The sequence below is a fragment of the Cyrtonyx montezumae genome, unplaced genomic scaffold (assembly GCF_038088225.1).
Source record: "Cyrtonyx montezumae isolate F1298 unplaced genomic scaffold, pur_monq_1.0 scaffold_2, whole genome shotgun sequence".
Classification (NCBI taxonomy): domain Eukaryota; kingdom Metazoa; phylum Chordata; class Aves; order Galliformes; family Odontophoridae; genus Cyrtonyx; species Cyrtonyx montezumae.
The window spans coordinates 45,298,280-45,315,276 of NW_027071936.1; the positions used below are offsets into that span (position 1 = coordinate 45,298,280).

At 39.0% G+C, this 16,997-nt stretch overlaps 1 protein-coding gene across 1 annotated transcript in view; it reads left to right on the plus strand.

The window, feature by feature from the left end:
- GABRA2 (gamma-aminobutyric acid type A receptor subunit alpha2) overlaps positions 1-16,997 on the plus strand; it is a 57,937-nt gene that overhangs the window by 20,529 nt on the left and 20,411 nt on the right. The window contains exon 3 of the mRNA XM_065737071.1: positions 2,923-2,990. Within this exon, the coding sequence (XP_065593143.1) occupies positions 2,923-2,990 (68 nt within the window). The remainder of the gene's footprint in view (positions 1-2,922; positions 2,991-16,997) is intronic.

Sequence of the window (16,997 nt, forward strand, 5' to 3'; positions counted from 1 at the left end):
TCTGCTTCTTCCATCTTTAAGAAAAATTTTCCTTGTGTGTAGAATATATGAATAGAAACTTAAAATATGCAGAATCTTAAGAGAGAAAAGGAGGAAGAAAGAAAAATCTGCCAGTTCCTCTTTTTGTTCTTCTGTCATTTTTTTACTTCTGTCTTCCTTTGTTCTGTTTTCTTATATCCTTCCTTTTCCCTGTCTTCCTATCTGTTCTAATTTTTCAGCTTCTTTTGTCCTCAACAAGTAGTGGCCTGGTGGAGTACCTGCAGTTAGGATAAATCCTCACTTCAGGGGATAACAGTTGGTTGCATTGGAACTTTCTGCTGTCACCACTACCTGGAGCTATGCTGACTTAAAGCATTTATTGGGGACAGAAAAAAAATGTCTATAATTAATTTGTATTGATTCTCATTCCTGAGGCGATCATGGAAGAATGTGCCCCAGTACTTTTTATATGCATTGAAGTGCTAATCTTAATTATGATAACACAAAATGAGGCTCTTGTATCTAAGAATCTCTGGATAATGTCTCCTCTTTCCCACATCCATTCCTTCTCCACTCCATGTTCTCGAATCCAAGGATAATTAGGAACCTTAATTTAAAGTCATACTAACAAGAGTATTCTACAAGCTGCTGTAATAGCTATTCAACAACTTCAGTCAATTGTTTGTCCTTAAATCTGTCTTCTTTGCTCGTTTAGTAGAAGTAGTTAGAAGTTAGAATGTGGAATGTTTCTTCTTTTTTTTTTTAATTAAAACTTAAAATGAAAGGCCAAAGTGAAGATCCCTCATCCTTTGATTTAGTATATGCAAACTGTAAAGACAAAATATGCTAGATGCAAAAAACATTTTGCATTAGAGCAAAATTACAAGAGGACTGTGCTTCCAACCATAACTCTTTTTTGGGATGGAAAGGAGGCAAATTCAGACTTGCCAAATGTATTTATGGCTTTTGATAATGTTCCTTAATATTACATATATATGTAATTACATTAGTCCTGATTAGTTACTGCTGGGATACTTGATCATCAGTGATATATTTGTAACATCAGTATTTTTCATGAAACTGTAATTAGGATTGTGTGTTGTCATACAGGCCAAATTTCACAGCTAGTGTCTGCAGCACTGTTTTACCCCCTGAAGAGTAGTCTGTCTTGTCACTTTCCATTTTGTGTCAGCCTGTGCCAAGTAACCATTTGGAGAGAAAATTCTTTTTATGGCAATTCTCCCACAGGCATCATATGGTCACTAGACTTCTGGACTATACCTGTGGTTTTGGTATTGTATTTCTGATGTTTACTTTATCTTTGTTGTATATTAAGAACAGTGCAGACCCAGTGCTTTCTGTTTTCCATCAAATTAAAAATAGTTTGTAAGCTTTTTGTAGTAGAAATCAACTCAGCCTGTGTATGGCTGCCAGATATGGAATTACTGAGGTCTCTATCACACAAATAAGCATCTCTCTGGTGTCCAGGGGAAAATGTGCATTTTGAAATTTCAGAGTGTGTGAATGACATATAGTTAAGAGTTAGCCTTTATTTATTTGTTTAAAAAGCAGAAGCAATCTGGCAAGATAGGTTATTTTAGGAAGGAAAGGATTTACTAAGTTCTGTATTCTATTAAGTGTGTTTCTAGTGTTGGGTTGATGAAGTTTCCTTGAAAGTGAGAAAGTAGGAATGTTTCTTCTCTACGCTCCAGAAGCTAGCTGAAAGCACTGTGTCACACCCATCTCTGCACTGGGTGTAGCTACATCCTTTTGACAGTACACTGCTCTTTGTGCATGCAGCAGTCTTGCCTTTGCCTAGTGGCCGGTAGAACATCTCCAGTCTTGGGTGAGTACTGCTGAATTCTTCCAATAGAGGGCACTGATTACTGACTTCAGTAAAATATACAAAATCTCTCTGTGCTACATAATTGTCAAAATGTAGTTTTTAACAATATAGAAACTATTAACTATCCATATTTAATAATGCTTAAATAAAAAAATTACAATAGAGTAGCAAGATCACCCAGATAGCAGGCAGCTATATTGTTTTAAGGAATGGGAAATTCTGGGTTGAGTCAAAGTGCAGATGAATTCAAATATTCCTTCCCCAGCTAGTAAATGGCTTTAAGGCAGAGAATTGCTTGTGTTGACTCTCTTGAATGCAGACAGCAGCTGGCAATGGCTGTGAGAAATTTCCTGCAAGTGTGTGCTGTCCCTCTTAGTGAATACCATTCAGTTTTTAGTCTAATTGAAAACTGAAGACAGAAAGCTCAGCAATTATTTTTCCCTGCAGTACAATATTTAATATTCTGATTTCATGGCTGTCTGGCTCCAATGATTGGGAAGCACTTATTTATTCATTCATTCATTCATTTATTTATTTATTTGCAGTATTTACGGTATCATAACAATGTCTCGGGAGCATAATGTATTAAGGGAAATAACGATTATATTAAAACATAACAGTAAAAACATACTCTATTAAAATGTAGGGCACTGCTGAGTAGTACATTTTAGCTTTGAAAAGGCAGTAAAGGATGAAGAAAACAACTTTGAATGAGAAAGGTTTTAATATGAATGGTGTGCAACAACAGAGCTAACACCTCTGCAACAAAGGCTTTTTTTGTTTAGAACTGTATTCCCTTGTTAAGTCCAAGACAGTGTAGTTACTTTTGCTTTTAGAAAACAAGAAATATGTGCATAGTTTCTGATAGTTGTGTAGTAATTTAACTGAATTGTACTACTCAGGTGGATAAACTCCTTTCTGCTAACTTCTTTGTATAGTTGCAGTATAATTTCATGGGGTAGAGACTTCCAGTGTTTACCACAATGTACTGGTGAAAAGAAGAAAATTAGGACATAAACTTCCTCAAAATGTCAAAAATCTATGTATAGAGAATTTGAATTACTTCAGATTTAATTTTTTTTTTCTTTTTATATCAGATAGTATTACTGAAGTCTTCACCAACATATACGTGACCAGTTTTGGACCTGTTTCAGACACAGACATGGTGAGTTTCTGAATAGTTTGTGTCCATGGTAAAATATATAAGTAAATATAGTATAAAATTGCTTTCAAACTTATATTCAACTTTCACTAACTGTGGGCAAATTAGGAATAATGTTTCTGGAGTCAGGAGGTGCCAGATTCCAGAAATTCCAAAGCTGAAACTTGAATTATAGACATCGTGTGATACATTTTTATTAACTGTTTAGTTTGGATCAGTGAATCTTCCAGTTGTCCTCTTTGACTGTACTTTGGTTGGTTCATGTTCTGGAACAGTCTTGATGCAGGTGAAATGAAATTGAAATGAAGTGAAATTTCTCTTGGATGAAACTGAATTGCATACTTACTGCATGACCTGACTGGAATTAGTTTGTAATAAGACTTCTTGAAATATAGCTTGGAAGTTGGCTCATCAACTCCAGTTTTACAGATCTGACCTGCATCATTAGTGCAATTTAGTTACCTGGCATTATGAAAAAAATCTACCAAAATAGTGGAGTCCATATAAATGTGAACAGAATTTAAGCAGAAATTTTTGTGATGACAGTACATGAAAAGATGTTTCAGGAAAATAGGTTTATCTGGCCTCACACTCTGAGAAAACCAAGGGTATATTATTTTTGTTGGACATTTAAAGTATTCATAGTCACTAGGTCCACAGTCAGCAGGGCTAATGAAATAAAGTCAGTGACATTATCAATGTATAAACTGTTAAAATATTTCTCTGGACCATAATTTCTCATGAAATCAGCAATAGAGAAAAAGCTCTGAGGCAAGGGGTCTGTTGTAGCTCACTGCAAATTATACATAGATTAGAGAGAATGTGTTAACACTAGTGAGAAAGATCATGGATTTAACACCTCTCACAGGAAAGAAGGGAGGGACAGAATAATCAGAAAGTTCACTTATCTGCCCTTGCCATTTCTTGCTGGCCTCTTAAATACATGAATGTCCTGTGATATCTGGGTTGTTATTAAGACAAGAATAACAGACAAATGGATGTGAGACTAAAAGAGATAAAGAAAACAGATTATACTGTCTAATTGTGTTGAAAAAAGGATGAAAGTTCTTATGAACAGTTTTAAACATTAATGACTCTGTAAAAAAAAAAACCTAAAAAATTATTTACATGTATTTATATATGTAAGAAATGAATATTCTAAAACCAAGCAAAATTTACTTTTTTTCCTACAAAAACTTTCAGAATACGTGTCATACAAAACAGGAAAGATTTTGATTCTACAACCTAAGCTGCTTAAATTTCTTTTCAGTAAAGTGTGCATTTTTAAAGGTATTTGCTCACTGATTAACAGGTAATCATTGCTTTGGACAATACTTTCTGCTATTTAAATTTTTTGTGGTGATTTCATTTTTTGAGCTTTGATTCCATTGTGATAAATATAATACTGACACTTTGCATGATAAATTGTTTCACAGAAAACATATTTATTTTCTTTTTGACACTGTATGTGTTACTGATTCATTCTTCCTAGTAATGTTAAGTTTCTGAATTGATGTTTACTTTATTATAGTTACAAAAACAAACAAACAAAAAAAACACAACAAAAACAAAACAAAACAAAGGATTATCCACAGCTATATGCAGAGATTATAAGAACATCACTTGACTTTGTTACTCTAGTACAGCATAACTTCATGGGCTTTTTTTCTACACTATTCCTGTGAAATTGGGAGATTGAGTCAAACCAGTTTTGGCAATGTGATTCATGAGGCACAGGAAGGCTCTCAAAGAGTGTTTAAGTCACTTGTGGTGAAATGGGGCACTAGTGAAAAGCTCTGATCCAAATCACTATCTCCTGGAACGTTTCTGACATCTACGTTTATGTGTGGTGAACTCTGGATGTCCATTTCCACAGGCAGATACTACAGCACTGCAAGGTATCAGGTCACTTCGTGCCACCATTATAGCTGCTGTGCTTAGAGGTGTATACTGAAGAAGTGTGAAGTACACCAGAATGGAAGCTGTTATTGTAGAAAGTAGGTCATTTGCAAAAAATTTGATAGGTATGTAAAAGCAGTTTAATACCTACTACTAAAACTTTCAGGGTTAATTTAACTTGTTAAGTAGATAATTAGTAAATCATTTTGAAATGTATGGGCAATCAGGTTTTGAAATAATAACTTCCAAATTATCACATACTCTGTCAGATGTGAAAGCAACGTTATTACGAGTACTCTTTCATTTACATACTGCTTTACTGAATTGATAATATTAACCACTATAGAGAGCATTTATATATAGATATTTTCTTCTGTAAATGTTGGGAATGCTATTTCAGTTTTTTAAAGGTTCCTTCTAAGAGCATTCAATGGAAAAGTAAGTAGGATTTCATTCAAATTGCCTGTATTTTTCCAGTCCATAATGCAGTTAAGTCCAGACAAGTCTGACCTCTGACAGTTTTTAGACTAGCTGAAGTTGTGTTTGATAAAATCAGGAGGTAAAATCTGAAGCTGTCATTATTCTGCAAACATGTTTAGAGTAAAAAAAATAAAAATAAAATGATCCTCGTCATGGATTAACATGTTGACTAAAGGAAAAAAGATGCTCTACATTCTGTTCTGCTCAAAATAGCTACCAAATCTGCTGAATTTTGGCCAAGACTGTTTGCAAACTACACTCCAAATGAGCTGCAACAACTAAAATATGGTTGTACCCATATTAAGTGTCAGAAAAATGCTACTGCATATTGATCGCAGTATGTAATGTCAAATAAAATGTCAATATATAAAAGCAATTTTCAACTTCACTTTGAGGACTAAAGAGAACTAAGGGAGGCAAAGAAAACGGGATTAAGCAGGTTTAATTTTCACTGGGTTTTTTTGAGCTGTAATTTTATAATATTATGATGCTATGTCTTATAGGCTTCCAACCAGGTCAGTTATACAGATTTATTTTGACATTAGCCTGAGAGAAGGAAAGCTGCATAATTTAAAAACACAAACAACAACAACAAAAAAAAAATGAACAGAACAGATGAAAAACAAAGCTTCTCTGAATTCTCTAAGAAGAGTTATCTGGTTACATTGTGATTGAAGTGGCTAATTAAAACATCTAGTTAAATTAAAATGTTTCATTTTTGAAAATTCTGGAGTGAAGAATAATATGGTTGGAATATGGCTTTTAGGATGACAAAATGGGAATGCTTTGATGTCTTTAATTTAAGTAATTAAAACTAATAGCTTATCTGTTTGTTTTTTTTTGTGGCTTTTTTTCACCCAAATTAGTAAATATTCTTAAATCCAATCTGGTAGAGTGGCATAGCTTTGTAGACATGCTAGTAATTATGGTTTTAGTACTTGTATGGGAACTGCTGAATCACGGCCTGAACCACTGATTGGTCACCTGAGGTGAGCACCAAGTCAGCCATGGGGGCACAGGTGAAGGTGATATACCTGTGTGAGTGGAAGGGGTGGAGCCTGGCTCCACCTCTCCCAAACCCCATTTAAGGGCTGACCACCACCACCACCACCACGGAAGGATCTCTTCCTGGAGATCTCTCCTATGTGGAGTCCTCTGCAAGCCTTGTCATCATAAAGGTGAGCTATCTTCTTTTGTGTATTTTTTGTGTACTATCTATATAGACCTACTCAAACTATCTATATAGACCTATTCAAATATACCATCATCTATACTATTTCCTTTCAAGTACCATCCTTGGGAGTTATTCACCCCACAGTACTGCAAATATGTTACTTCTACAGCTTTTTCTCAGAATTACTTTACTTTGAGGCTCACCTCAAATTTTAGCTTCTAAAATTTCCAAGATAGTCACACAGGTGCCATTCTCCTTGAGAGGACAAAATGTAAATAATAAATGAAAAATATTTTTGCTCCTCAAGCCATAGTTACTGTGTGTAAGACAGCATGCAGCTACTGAGAGCTTTTATATGAGATCTGCAGAGAAGAACGCTATGTACGTTGTTGTGAAGTATTGTCTCATGGCAGTCTTTCTAATTGTCACTGGAAACTGTCTTACCTACTTCGATATGGTAAACTGTTAGTAGATGACAGGTCCTACGTCAGTTTTGCCTGAGTATTAAAATTAACAGGCTTTCTTACAGTTCTATGTTTCAATTTTCAACTTCAGCTATTTGTTCTATTAGGAAAGGTTTGTTTATTGTGATTACATCTGTATTTCTCCCTTTTTCACTGAATAATGGGACTTCCTAAGTTGGAAGGGACCCAGAAGAATCATTAAGTATATTTCTACACAATATTTTTTCCTAAATGTCTTATTGATAGACTTCTAGTTTTTCACTCTAGAATTTTTGTTCAGTTTTTACTCAGCTCACAGAGATGGCTGTATCCATTTCATTGCTAAATAATGTAGTCTAAATAATGTAGTGTTGTCAGCTTGCAATTAAATTTTCAATAGATGTTTTGGGTTTTCCAAATATAGTCAGTACACAAATTTTAATGAAAGCTGAAGATCAAAGCCAGAAATGACCAGGTTTGTTATAGCATCTCTCACTACTATTGAAGACAGTACTTCAGAGAAGTGGTTGAACTCCAGACCATGTTTTCTGTTTGTCAAATTTCCTCATTCTGTTTCATTTTTTCAGATTTTTTTTGAAATAACTTTAAGCTGTTTCTGAGTGATTTTTTTTTCCAAACATGAAAAAAATATAGCAATCATTTTTACTGCAAGTATTATTTTAGTTCAATATCAGAAGAAATAGTTAAGACTAAAAGAAAAGCAGATACTGTAAATATCTTTGGTTTTCAATGCTGTTGAGGGCCTCGAAGTTGTCTAATTGATTATATTTCTGAAAAGTCAGTAAACAGATTGCTTTGTTCCCTTTTCTTATAGAATAAGATTGCAGCCTTTGCAAGTGAAATGTGTAGGCAATTTTGAGGAGGATACCTCAAATGATGGCTTGCATAATTTCTATCTTGTTTCTCTTTCGGGAAAGACTGTTTTCTTATGCAGTATTCTGTTGAGTAGATCAGTACTGGAGATGCATGTGACTGAGACTGTGCCCAACCAGTGATAGCTCCCAGTGTAAGTCCAGTTTGAATTCCTGTCCCTGACGTCAGGCACCCATTGTGTTCCAGGGTTGCTCTTTGTCCATGTCTGACCAACAACAAAAAAATGGTAATGTGAAATCTTTGTATTTTCAGTACTGTAAACAATATATTGCAGTCTCTAAGTTATCTTAATTTGTATCTTTACCATTCATCTCTTATCCCTCCACAGTATTTATTTTATACTGAGTTCATTCTGTATTAGGTCTATGAATACTGAGAGCGAGCTATTGAGGGAAGCAGGATTTCATAAATTGATTTGAATAGGAAGATGTTCTCTTCCCTCATCATCATGATTTAAACTGGTTAAAAGTATTTTTTACAGAATTTCTAATAGTTGAGGTTAAGTGCTGTAGGGTAAATAACTCCTAATGACGATACTCCACCAGGGAATAGTATAGAAGATGGTATATTTTAAGTAGTTCTATATAAACAGTTATACAGGTAATACAAAAGAGACTATGGCTCACCTTTAAGATGACAAGGCTCGCAGAGGACTCCACATGGGAGGGATCTCCAAGAAGAGATCCTTCCCTGGTGGTGGTCAGCCCTTAAATGGGGTTTGAGAGAGGAGGAACTAGGCTCCACCCCTTCCACCCACACAGGTATATCACCTTCACCTGTGCCCCCATGGCTGACTTGGTGCTCACCTCAGGTGACCAATCAGTGGTTCAGGCCGTGATTCAGCAGTTCCCATACACTCCACCCCTTCACGACATGAACCACTGATCAAGTAACCATAAGGTGAGTTCCCCTTGATACAGAGACCCAATACATCGCGACGCTTACATAATTGCCCGTCGCAACGCATGCTGATGTAATCTGATATGAGTGATGATCGGCGCATCCGTCGAACTCTTCTTTGGGCCAGTGCTCGGTGGTATCTACTGGAAGCATGTAATCATACAGTGCAGGTCCATCTTACGTGTCATCAGTCCCGGTTAGACCATCACCAGATGCTTCACATGGTCTTATAACAACTCTGGAACACTGCAGTATTGTTTTGATTCCTTCTGGTGATTCATAGACTTATGGGGAGTAATACAAGTGTTTTAGAGGTACCAAGAGGGGAAGATCCGCTTTCCAGGGCAAGATACAGGCCGTATTCCTGTCTTGGGTTAACACTTCAGCTTGTACAGGGGCACGCCCTGGTCGCCTGTACCAAACCCTTTGACCCGATGTCTGTGGCTGTACGACTATATCAGGCACCAAAGGGGGTGTCCTGATCTGCCACAGAGACATGATAGGGGTCCCCTTAGCAATGAAGACTGGAGTGTTAACCATTATTTCAGTAGGCCATGTACCTATAACCGGAGGAGCTACCGAACCCCCCACCTCCAATAATCTCCCCCAAGGTGCAAGTAGGCCGCACCATCGTGGTCCTACCTGCACCTTCCAGGGCCATTTTATTCTATTGGTACCTGGTTCTAGGTCCTCAGGGGCAGGGAGCAGAAGGTTGTTCTCATTGCCAATCTGAGGTTTCACTTCATTATCGGTGCCCGTAATTTGGATCCTAAGTGGGGAGGCCCATATTGTTTGTAACATTTTCAAGGCACTGGGTCTGCCATCTCTAGGTCTTTCATTCAGGTCCCGCAGGGTCTCATGGAGTCTCTTTGTCCACCCCTGCAGGGACTGAGAGTCTGTCTTCAGGGCAGCCTTGAGAATACCATTGTAACGTTCGATAAGGCCTGCCCCCGTTGGATTATATGGCAGGTGGAATCGCCACTCAATATTATTTTCTTCTGCCCAGCGTTGTATCACTGCACCCGTGAAATGACTTCCTTGGTCACTCTCGATGACTTGCAGTGTCCCGTAGGCAGCCATCAACCTTATGAGTGCCTTTATAGTGTATGCCTGGTTGGCTTTTGGTACTGGATAGGCCTGCATTAGCCCACTCGCGGTGTCGACACAGGTTAGGGCATATCTCGCCCCCTCAGACCGAGGGAGAGGCCCAATATAATCAACCTGCCACCTCTGTAGAGGATTGTGTCCTCTAGCAAGATGGGCTGTAGTTTCAGGCAACGACCTCGGTCTTATCTTAGAGCAGGCGTCACAGTCTCGGCATGCTTGAGCGATGTCCGATAGTTGTACGGGCAGTCCCCACGCTTTAGCGGCTGCCCACATGGTCTTCTGCCCAGCATGCCGCAGCTTTTGATGTAGCCAGTAAGCGATATTCTCAGATGGAGAGTTCTCAACCCATCTAACTCGGGCCAGTGTGTCGGCTTCATCATTTCCTGGTGACTGTAGGGGTTGATGACCAGAAACATGGTAGACACACACAGTTCTGTGTTTGACTGTATTCCATATGTCTAACCACATATCTTTGCCCCAGATCGGTCGGGAGTGGATAGTCCAATCCTGGGTGGCCCACTGTGCGATCCAAAGAGTGAGCCCCCGATACACAGCCCAACTATCTGTGCAAATATTCAGGATACCATCACCAGGTTCTTTGGTTATAACCATCCACACCGCCCGCAGCTCTGCCCACTGGCTGCTTTGACCATCCCCCTCTTCGAACCAGATTGTGTCTGTGGCAGGATGGTACGCTACTGCTCTCCACTTACTTGGGTTGCCCTTGCTGGACCCATCCGTGTACCAGGCATCTTCAGGAATAGGATATTTTCCTTCCTGGACGGGACTCTTCTGTGGTGGAGCAACCGAAGTTTGTTTTGGTGCATCACTATGATACGTTACTGGGCCAAGAATCTTCTGAAGCTCTTCTTTCAACGGTGAGGAAGATAGACTACTCCTCTGACTGAGATAGGCAACCCATCGTGCCACCGTCTGCGCCTGGGCCACCCCCGTCTTAGGAAGGTGGGTCAGATCTCTTACCCACCCCTGGATTGGCAATGTAGTCTTGACTATAACTTCGGCCGTTTGGGTTATTGGCTCTACCGCTTGTAATGCAGAATAGGCAGCCAATAACTGTTTTTCAATCATACTATATCTTTCCTCTGCTCCATGCCACACCTGAGACCAAAATCCAATGGGGGTCCGAACAGAACTCTGACGTTGCCACAGGCCCCAGCCAAAGCCATCTTGAGTTACGTGAACATCTAGCTAACTGGAAGGGTAGGATCAAATATACCCAGTGCCTGGGCTTGTTTAACTGCCTGTTTTGCCTGTTGAAAAGCATCCTGTTCTGTTCTCCCCCAGTCCCATAATTGGCCCTTTTTGGTAAGTCTATATAAAGGTCTCAGCAGCTGCGCCAAATGAGGTATAAAGGAACGCCAATATCCCAATATACCCAGGAATTCCTGCAGCTGCTTTGGTGTTGTAGGGACTGGAAATGCCTGAACCTTATCTATGACGGCATCAGGTAATACTTTGGTCTTTCCTGACCAGACTACCCCTAGAAATTTTACGGACAGTCCTGGACCTTGCACTTTTTGAGGATTGATAGCCCATCCTCTTTCACTTAGGTAGGCAGTTAATGAATCTGCTGCCTCCCCTACTGCTTCCAGTGAGTCGGATGTTAACAGGAGGTCATCAATATAGTGGTATAGGTTCACACTGTTTGGTTTCCTCCAATCAGCCAGGTCACGTGCCACCAAATTATGACAGTATGTTGGTGAGTGCACGTACCCCTGTGGCAAGACCTGAAAGGTCCACTGCCTGCCTCCCCACGTAAATGCAAATTGATCTTGTGATTCTTTAGCAATAGGTATGCTAAAAAACGCATTCGCTAAATCCAGGACACAATGGTAGGTTTTAATTTCCCTACTAAGAGTGTCCATTAAGGAGGCAATATTGGGTACGGCCGCATGGATGGGCGGCGTGACCTTATTCAGTTCCCTATAATCCACCGTCATTCTCCATGTTCCATCCGACTTCCGTACTGGCCATATGGGGGAATTATATGGGCTGTGTGCAGGCCTTATAATACCTACTTTCTCTAATTCCTGCACTGTTTTTGATATTTCTTCTTGCCCACCCGGGAGTCTGTACTGTCTTACATTAGTAATCCGGCGTGGTTTTGGCAAACAAATGGGCTCATGTTTCGCATGGCCCCTCAATATTGTCCATATTGCCCGGATACTAATGTACCTCTGCCGTAGTCTGAACTCTCCCACAGTTGTCTGGAGAGCCAGACCCCATAGAATGTCTATGCCCAAGATATATTCTGGAATTGGGGCAATCGACACCTTATACTCCCGGGGCGGGAGACGCCCAACCCCCAATTTCAACCACGTCTGGGTGACTGGAATAGTCTGTCCCCCAAACCCACCAATCATCACTCTATTACCCTTAAATTTCGTTGGGTCTCCATATATAATCGATGTTTCTGCGCCAGTATCCACTAGAGCCATCACCTTCTGCACATTTGTCCTGGACCAGAATATTGTTAGTTCTACATAGGGCCTCCGGTCACAGCTAGAGGCCCTATGGGGACCAGAATTTTCCGTTAATCCATGAATTTTGCCAGATCTAAATCTTTTGCCACAGGTGGCTCAGGCACTGTAGCCTGTGACACCTGCGGATATTTTTTCCTTCTGTTCGGTATTATAAAGTCAGCCAAATTCCAGGTTGTTGTTGGTGTTTTTTCTATAATTCGTACTCCCGATTTTCTGGGAGCACTCTGAAATTTCTGATCATTTCTAAGCTGTTTCCACAGCTGTAACAAAACATGGTTGGGTTGCCCATCAATTTTGGTAAATGCAACCCCAGCCCGTATGAGATCATTAAACATAGTCCTCCGGGATACCCGTACGGGGCCTGATCGGGGCATCCGTGGAGCAGGCTTTTTAGTTCTAATAGGGAAGGCCTCAGCATCTTCCACTATACAAACATTACGCCTGGTTCTTACGCGCTCCGTCTCCCCTAAGTCTGCTACTAACTGGGCTGCCTGCTGTACGATGGCTTCTGATGCCACCAACGGATTTAATATGGAAACCAACATCCCATATAGGTGGGAGGGGGCCTGCTGTAGTATTAGATCTCTCATGCCCGCTGTAAATTTTTCCGTATCGGGGCTTTCAAAAGTGTCCGCATACAGAGCCTCCCTCATACCCAGTTCTCTGATATAGGTCTGGAGGTCCTCCATAGAGGACCACAAACCAGTATTAAGAGGGATATCGGTTTTGTTGGGCCATGTTAAGCGGCATGCAGCCATCAACCAATCTATAATAGAATGGTTTTCCTCATTATAATGGACAGCTGCATATAATCTTTGTCTCAAGGCCGGGTTTATCATTATAGATGCTAATTTTGACATTTCTGTTCCATTTACTAAAACACTTTCAGCTCCTGCATCCCATAACCTTAGGAGCCATGATGGTATGCTTTCTCTTGGTTTCTGATGGAACCGTTGTACTAGGTCCATCAACTCATTAGCTGTATACGGACGAGCGGTCACATGGAGGCAGGTTTCTGCAGGGGGCCATTGGTCAGGAGGCACCCCTGCTGGTCTATCCTGTACCTTTTTTGTTTTTTGAGTTATAATAGGCCGAATCTCGAATGGGTCCATCATAGATGGAGTTTCGAGATCTGCCTTAGAGATCTTTTCCCCTGTCATATCAGAGTCTTCTTCCTCTGATTTTGGGGTGTCTTCTACCAATATATTCCGTATTTGTCTTGTGGGGACATTTAGGCCAGGCTTTTTGGTTGTTAATGTACCCAGCTGTTGTTCCAGTTTCTCAATACGGTCTCGTAATAACTGATTTTCAGTCTCCATATTAACATTTGCAACATCTAACTTGAGTATGGCCATTACTAATGGCCAGGCTACTGCAGAGACAGCTAACCGCCGCTCCTTGGTAACAAGTATGTCTTTATCTAATCCTACAAAGTAGTCAGTCAAATAAGATGGAGAAGGAGCGGCAGTCCCTGGAACCCGCATGGGTCCCCATTTCTCAATAACGGATGCCAATCCATAGTAGGGTGACCCCATGAATCCTGGAATTAGACCAGGGATTGTCTGTTCTAGGGGGGTAACGTTCTCCCCCTTGGCCCATTTAAACATACTCCAAATAAAGGACATTATGGATTTAGTTAGAGCTGCCTGGCTCGCCAAATGTAGGGTAAATAACTCCTAATGACGATACTCCACCAGGGAATAGTATAGAAGATGGTATATTTTAAGTAGTTCTATATAAACAGTTATACAGGTAATACAAAAGAGACTATGGCTCACCTTTAAGATAACAAGGCTCGCAGAGGACTCCACATGGGAGGGATCTCCAAGAAGAGATCCTTCCCTGGTGGTGGTCAGCCCTTAAATGGGGTTTGAGAGAGGAGGAACTAGGCTCCACCCCTTCCACCCACACAGGTATATCACCTTCACCTGTGGCCCCATGGCTGACTTGGTGCTCACCTCAGGTGACCAATCAGTGGTTCAGGCCATGATTCAGCAGTTCCCATACAAGTGCTTAGAAAAAAAGACTGAAGTTGGCAGAAGGAGCAGTAACAAAAGCCATGAAGTTATTTAAATAGAGGAAGACCATGCTACAATTCTTTAGAAATAATGACACTTTTTATTTATAGCATTAAAGGTTGTATATATCTGGCAGACGTTATATATTTAAAAATGAGTACAGGTATCTTTGAAATGCAACGATAGTTAGAACATTACTTACGTTTTTAACAAGGCAGTTAAGGATTAAAAAGAAAACTACCAGCAAACCATGCAGTTTCAAATGCTGCGTAATGCAGTGTTTACCACAAAGAGATACATATATGGAACAGGAAAGGGTTACAAAACCTTTGTGTCTTTTAGTGAATGTTGCTATTTTATCATATTGGTTAGATTCAAAATATTTCAACAGCTTTTTTATTATTATTAATTTTATTTTAATTTGCACAGTGTAATCATCATAGGTGTATTCTTCAGAGTAAGTAGAATAGAATAAGGATTGGTGAATATGGCACTGAGATGCAAAACATGGGTTGTATTTTGCTTTTTGTGATCATACTGTAAATGGGCAGGGACAAGTTAATTTAATCTCATTGCATTGGTTTCTCTTCCTAATTGCAACTTTATTTACAAAATACATTGAGATCTATAGAAAGAAAAGTGAGATTTTATTGCTGTTGTCAAGAGTGGAAGGAGGTGATGTTTGTGATGATTCACATCAGAACTTGGATAACTCTTTTTCCATCTTCTCAGAACAACACATGTTCTGAAAAATAACGTTTTCCATCATGAATAAGAAAAAAAAATTGCCAGTAGAGAGAGCAGAATTACCTGTAGACAAGTTAGGAATTATCACTGCGACCTTCCAAGGCTACAGATCAGGTTTTCTCTTGCTTATTCTGCTTTCTAAGCTGTGGCTATGCATCAGATGTGCCTTCTTGAAATGTTGCTGTTTTGATTTAGTGGCATTTCATGTCTGCTTTTTTCTGTTTTATACCTTTAGTAATTCTTTTTATATATGATGGAAGACAGTGAAGAAGAGTAACCTTTGAAATTCTTTATTGGAGACGTTATAAAAATTTAAGATTTATATTCTAAACATTTACATGCAGGAGCTATTTTTCAAAGGATCTTGCAGGACTTATCTCTCAGTTCTCTCGAATTTTAGTGGAATTTCAAAGCCTTGTTCCCTCAGGCTCTCCTTTTCTGTATACCTCAAACATCAATCTTCTCATGCATACCAAGGATTTATTGGCAAAGCCTCTCAGAAAGATATGATAAAGTTTTTAGGGCAATTGTTTTTCTTGAATTAACTGATATTTCTAGCCAGATTTCATATGTTACTTGAAGTATACAGTTTCTGTTGCTCCTGATTCTCCAAGATTTTATGATTTGTAACTTTCCTTGATCCATAACTGAACTGTTAGATTACTTGGAATCTGTAAATTGGATTTTAGGTCACAGGAGAGTTAGCAAATAAAATAACAGATTACCAAATAAAACAGGACAATTAAATGTGGTATATAATGGAGAAGTAGGGAAATCGTTTGTCATGAAGTAGCGCCAGTTTACATATGTATTTACTAGAATACTACTGTAGATAAAATCAACTGACATTTTTGTTAAATTAAAGAAATTAATTTTCAGTGTCTTGTAATGTTAGATTTGTTTATTATCTGAATAAATATAATTTGAATTAGAAAAATAACAAAACTGAACTACAGTAACAGAAGACCTCTTGATGCAGATAGTAAATGAGTTTGAGTTTTGTCAGGTGACCTTATAAGCATCCAATCACACCATTCTAAAAGGATCCTTCCATGGACCTAATACAGTTTCTAACTACAACTACTTTGTCTCCTGCCCTGGCCGTGATCTTTCAGATAACTGAATTTTTTTCCCTGTATTCCACCTGCTCTTAGCTTCTGTCTCTGTCTTGGAAAGGGTCCTTGTAGCACCTGGGCTCACAGAGGAAAAGGAAATGAGAAAAGCTTTTGCTTCTTGCTCTCTGCTCAGCACTCATTTGCAAAACCATATGACTGATTGAGAAAAATATTAAGCTTTGTTAATCAGCACACAAGGGAGATGGAAAAAAGGTGATATGGACTTGATAAGTTCCTTTAAATTGCTTCTGCACTAAGGTAACATAATATTTGACACTGATGGGAATTTATCAGAACTTGCCTATTCAAAGAAAATATACTCAAGTACTATTTTTCTTGAAATCTATCACTTGCAGAGTCATTGCAGCGGTACAGGCTATTGGAATATAATCATGTTTTGAAATCATAGATCCCTTTTGTACTTGTCCAATAACATTGAAATTGCTCCAAAGTGACATTTGCCAGTACACAGAATACAGTTTAATTCCAAAAAACTTTTATGATCTTTTATCTCAAATTAATATGCTGTGCTGACATAAACAAACAAATAAAGCCATTTACAGTTCCAGTTTAAAGTTGGTGAATTTACATCGTCAGAATGGCATTTTTTTGTTTTCTTTTTTTAGATAAGCAACACAAAGCAGCAAATGGAATATCTAGTGCAAGCATTTGATCCACGTCATCAGTCTATTTTGCTTGTATTCTTTTCTCTTCTCAAGATTAGGCATT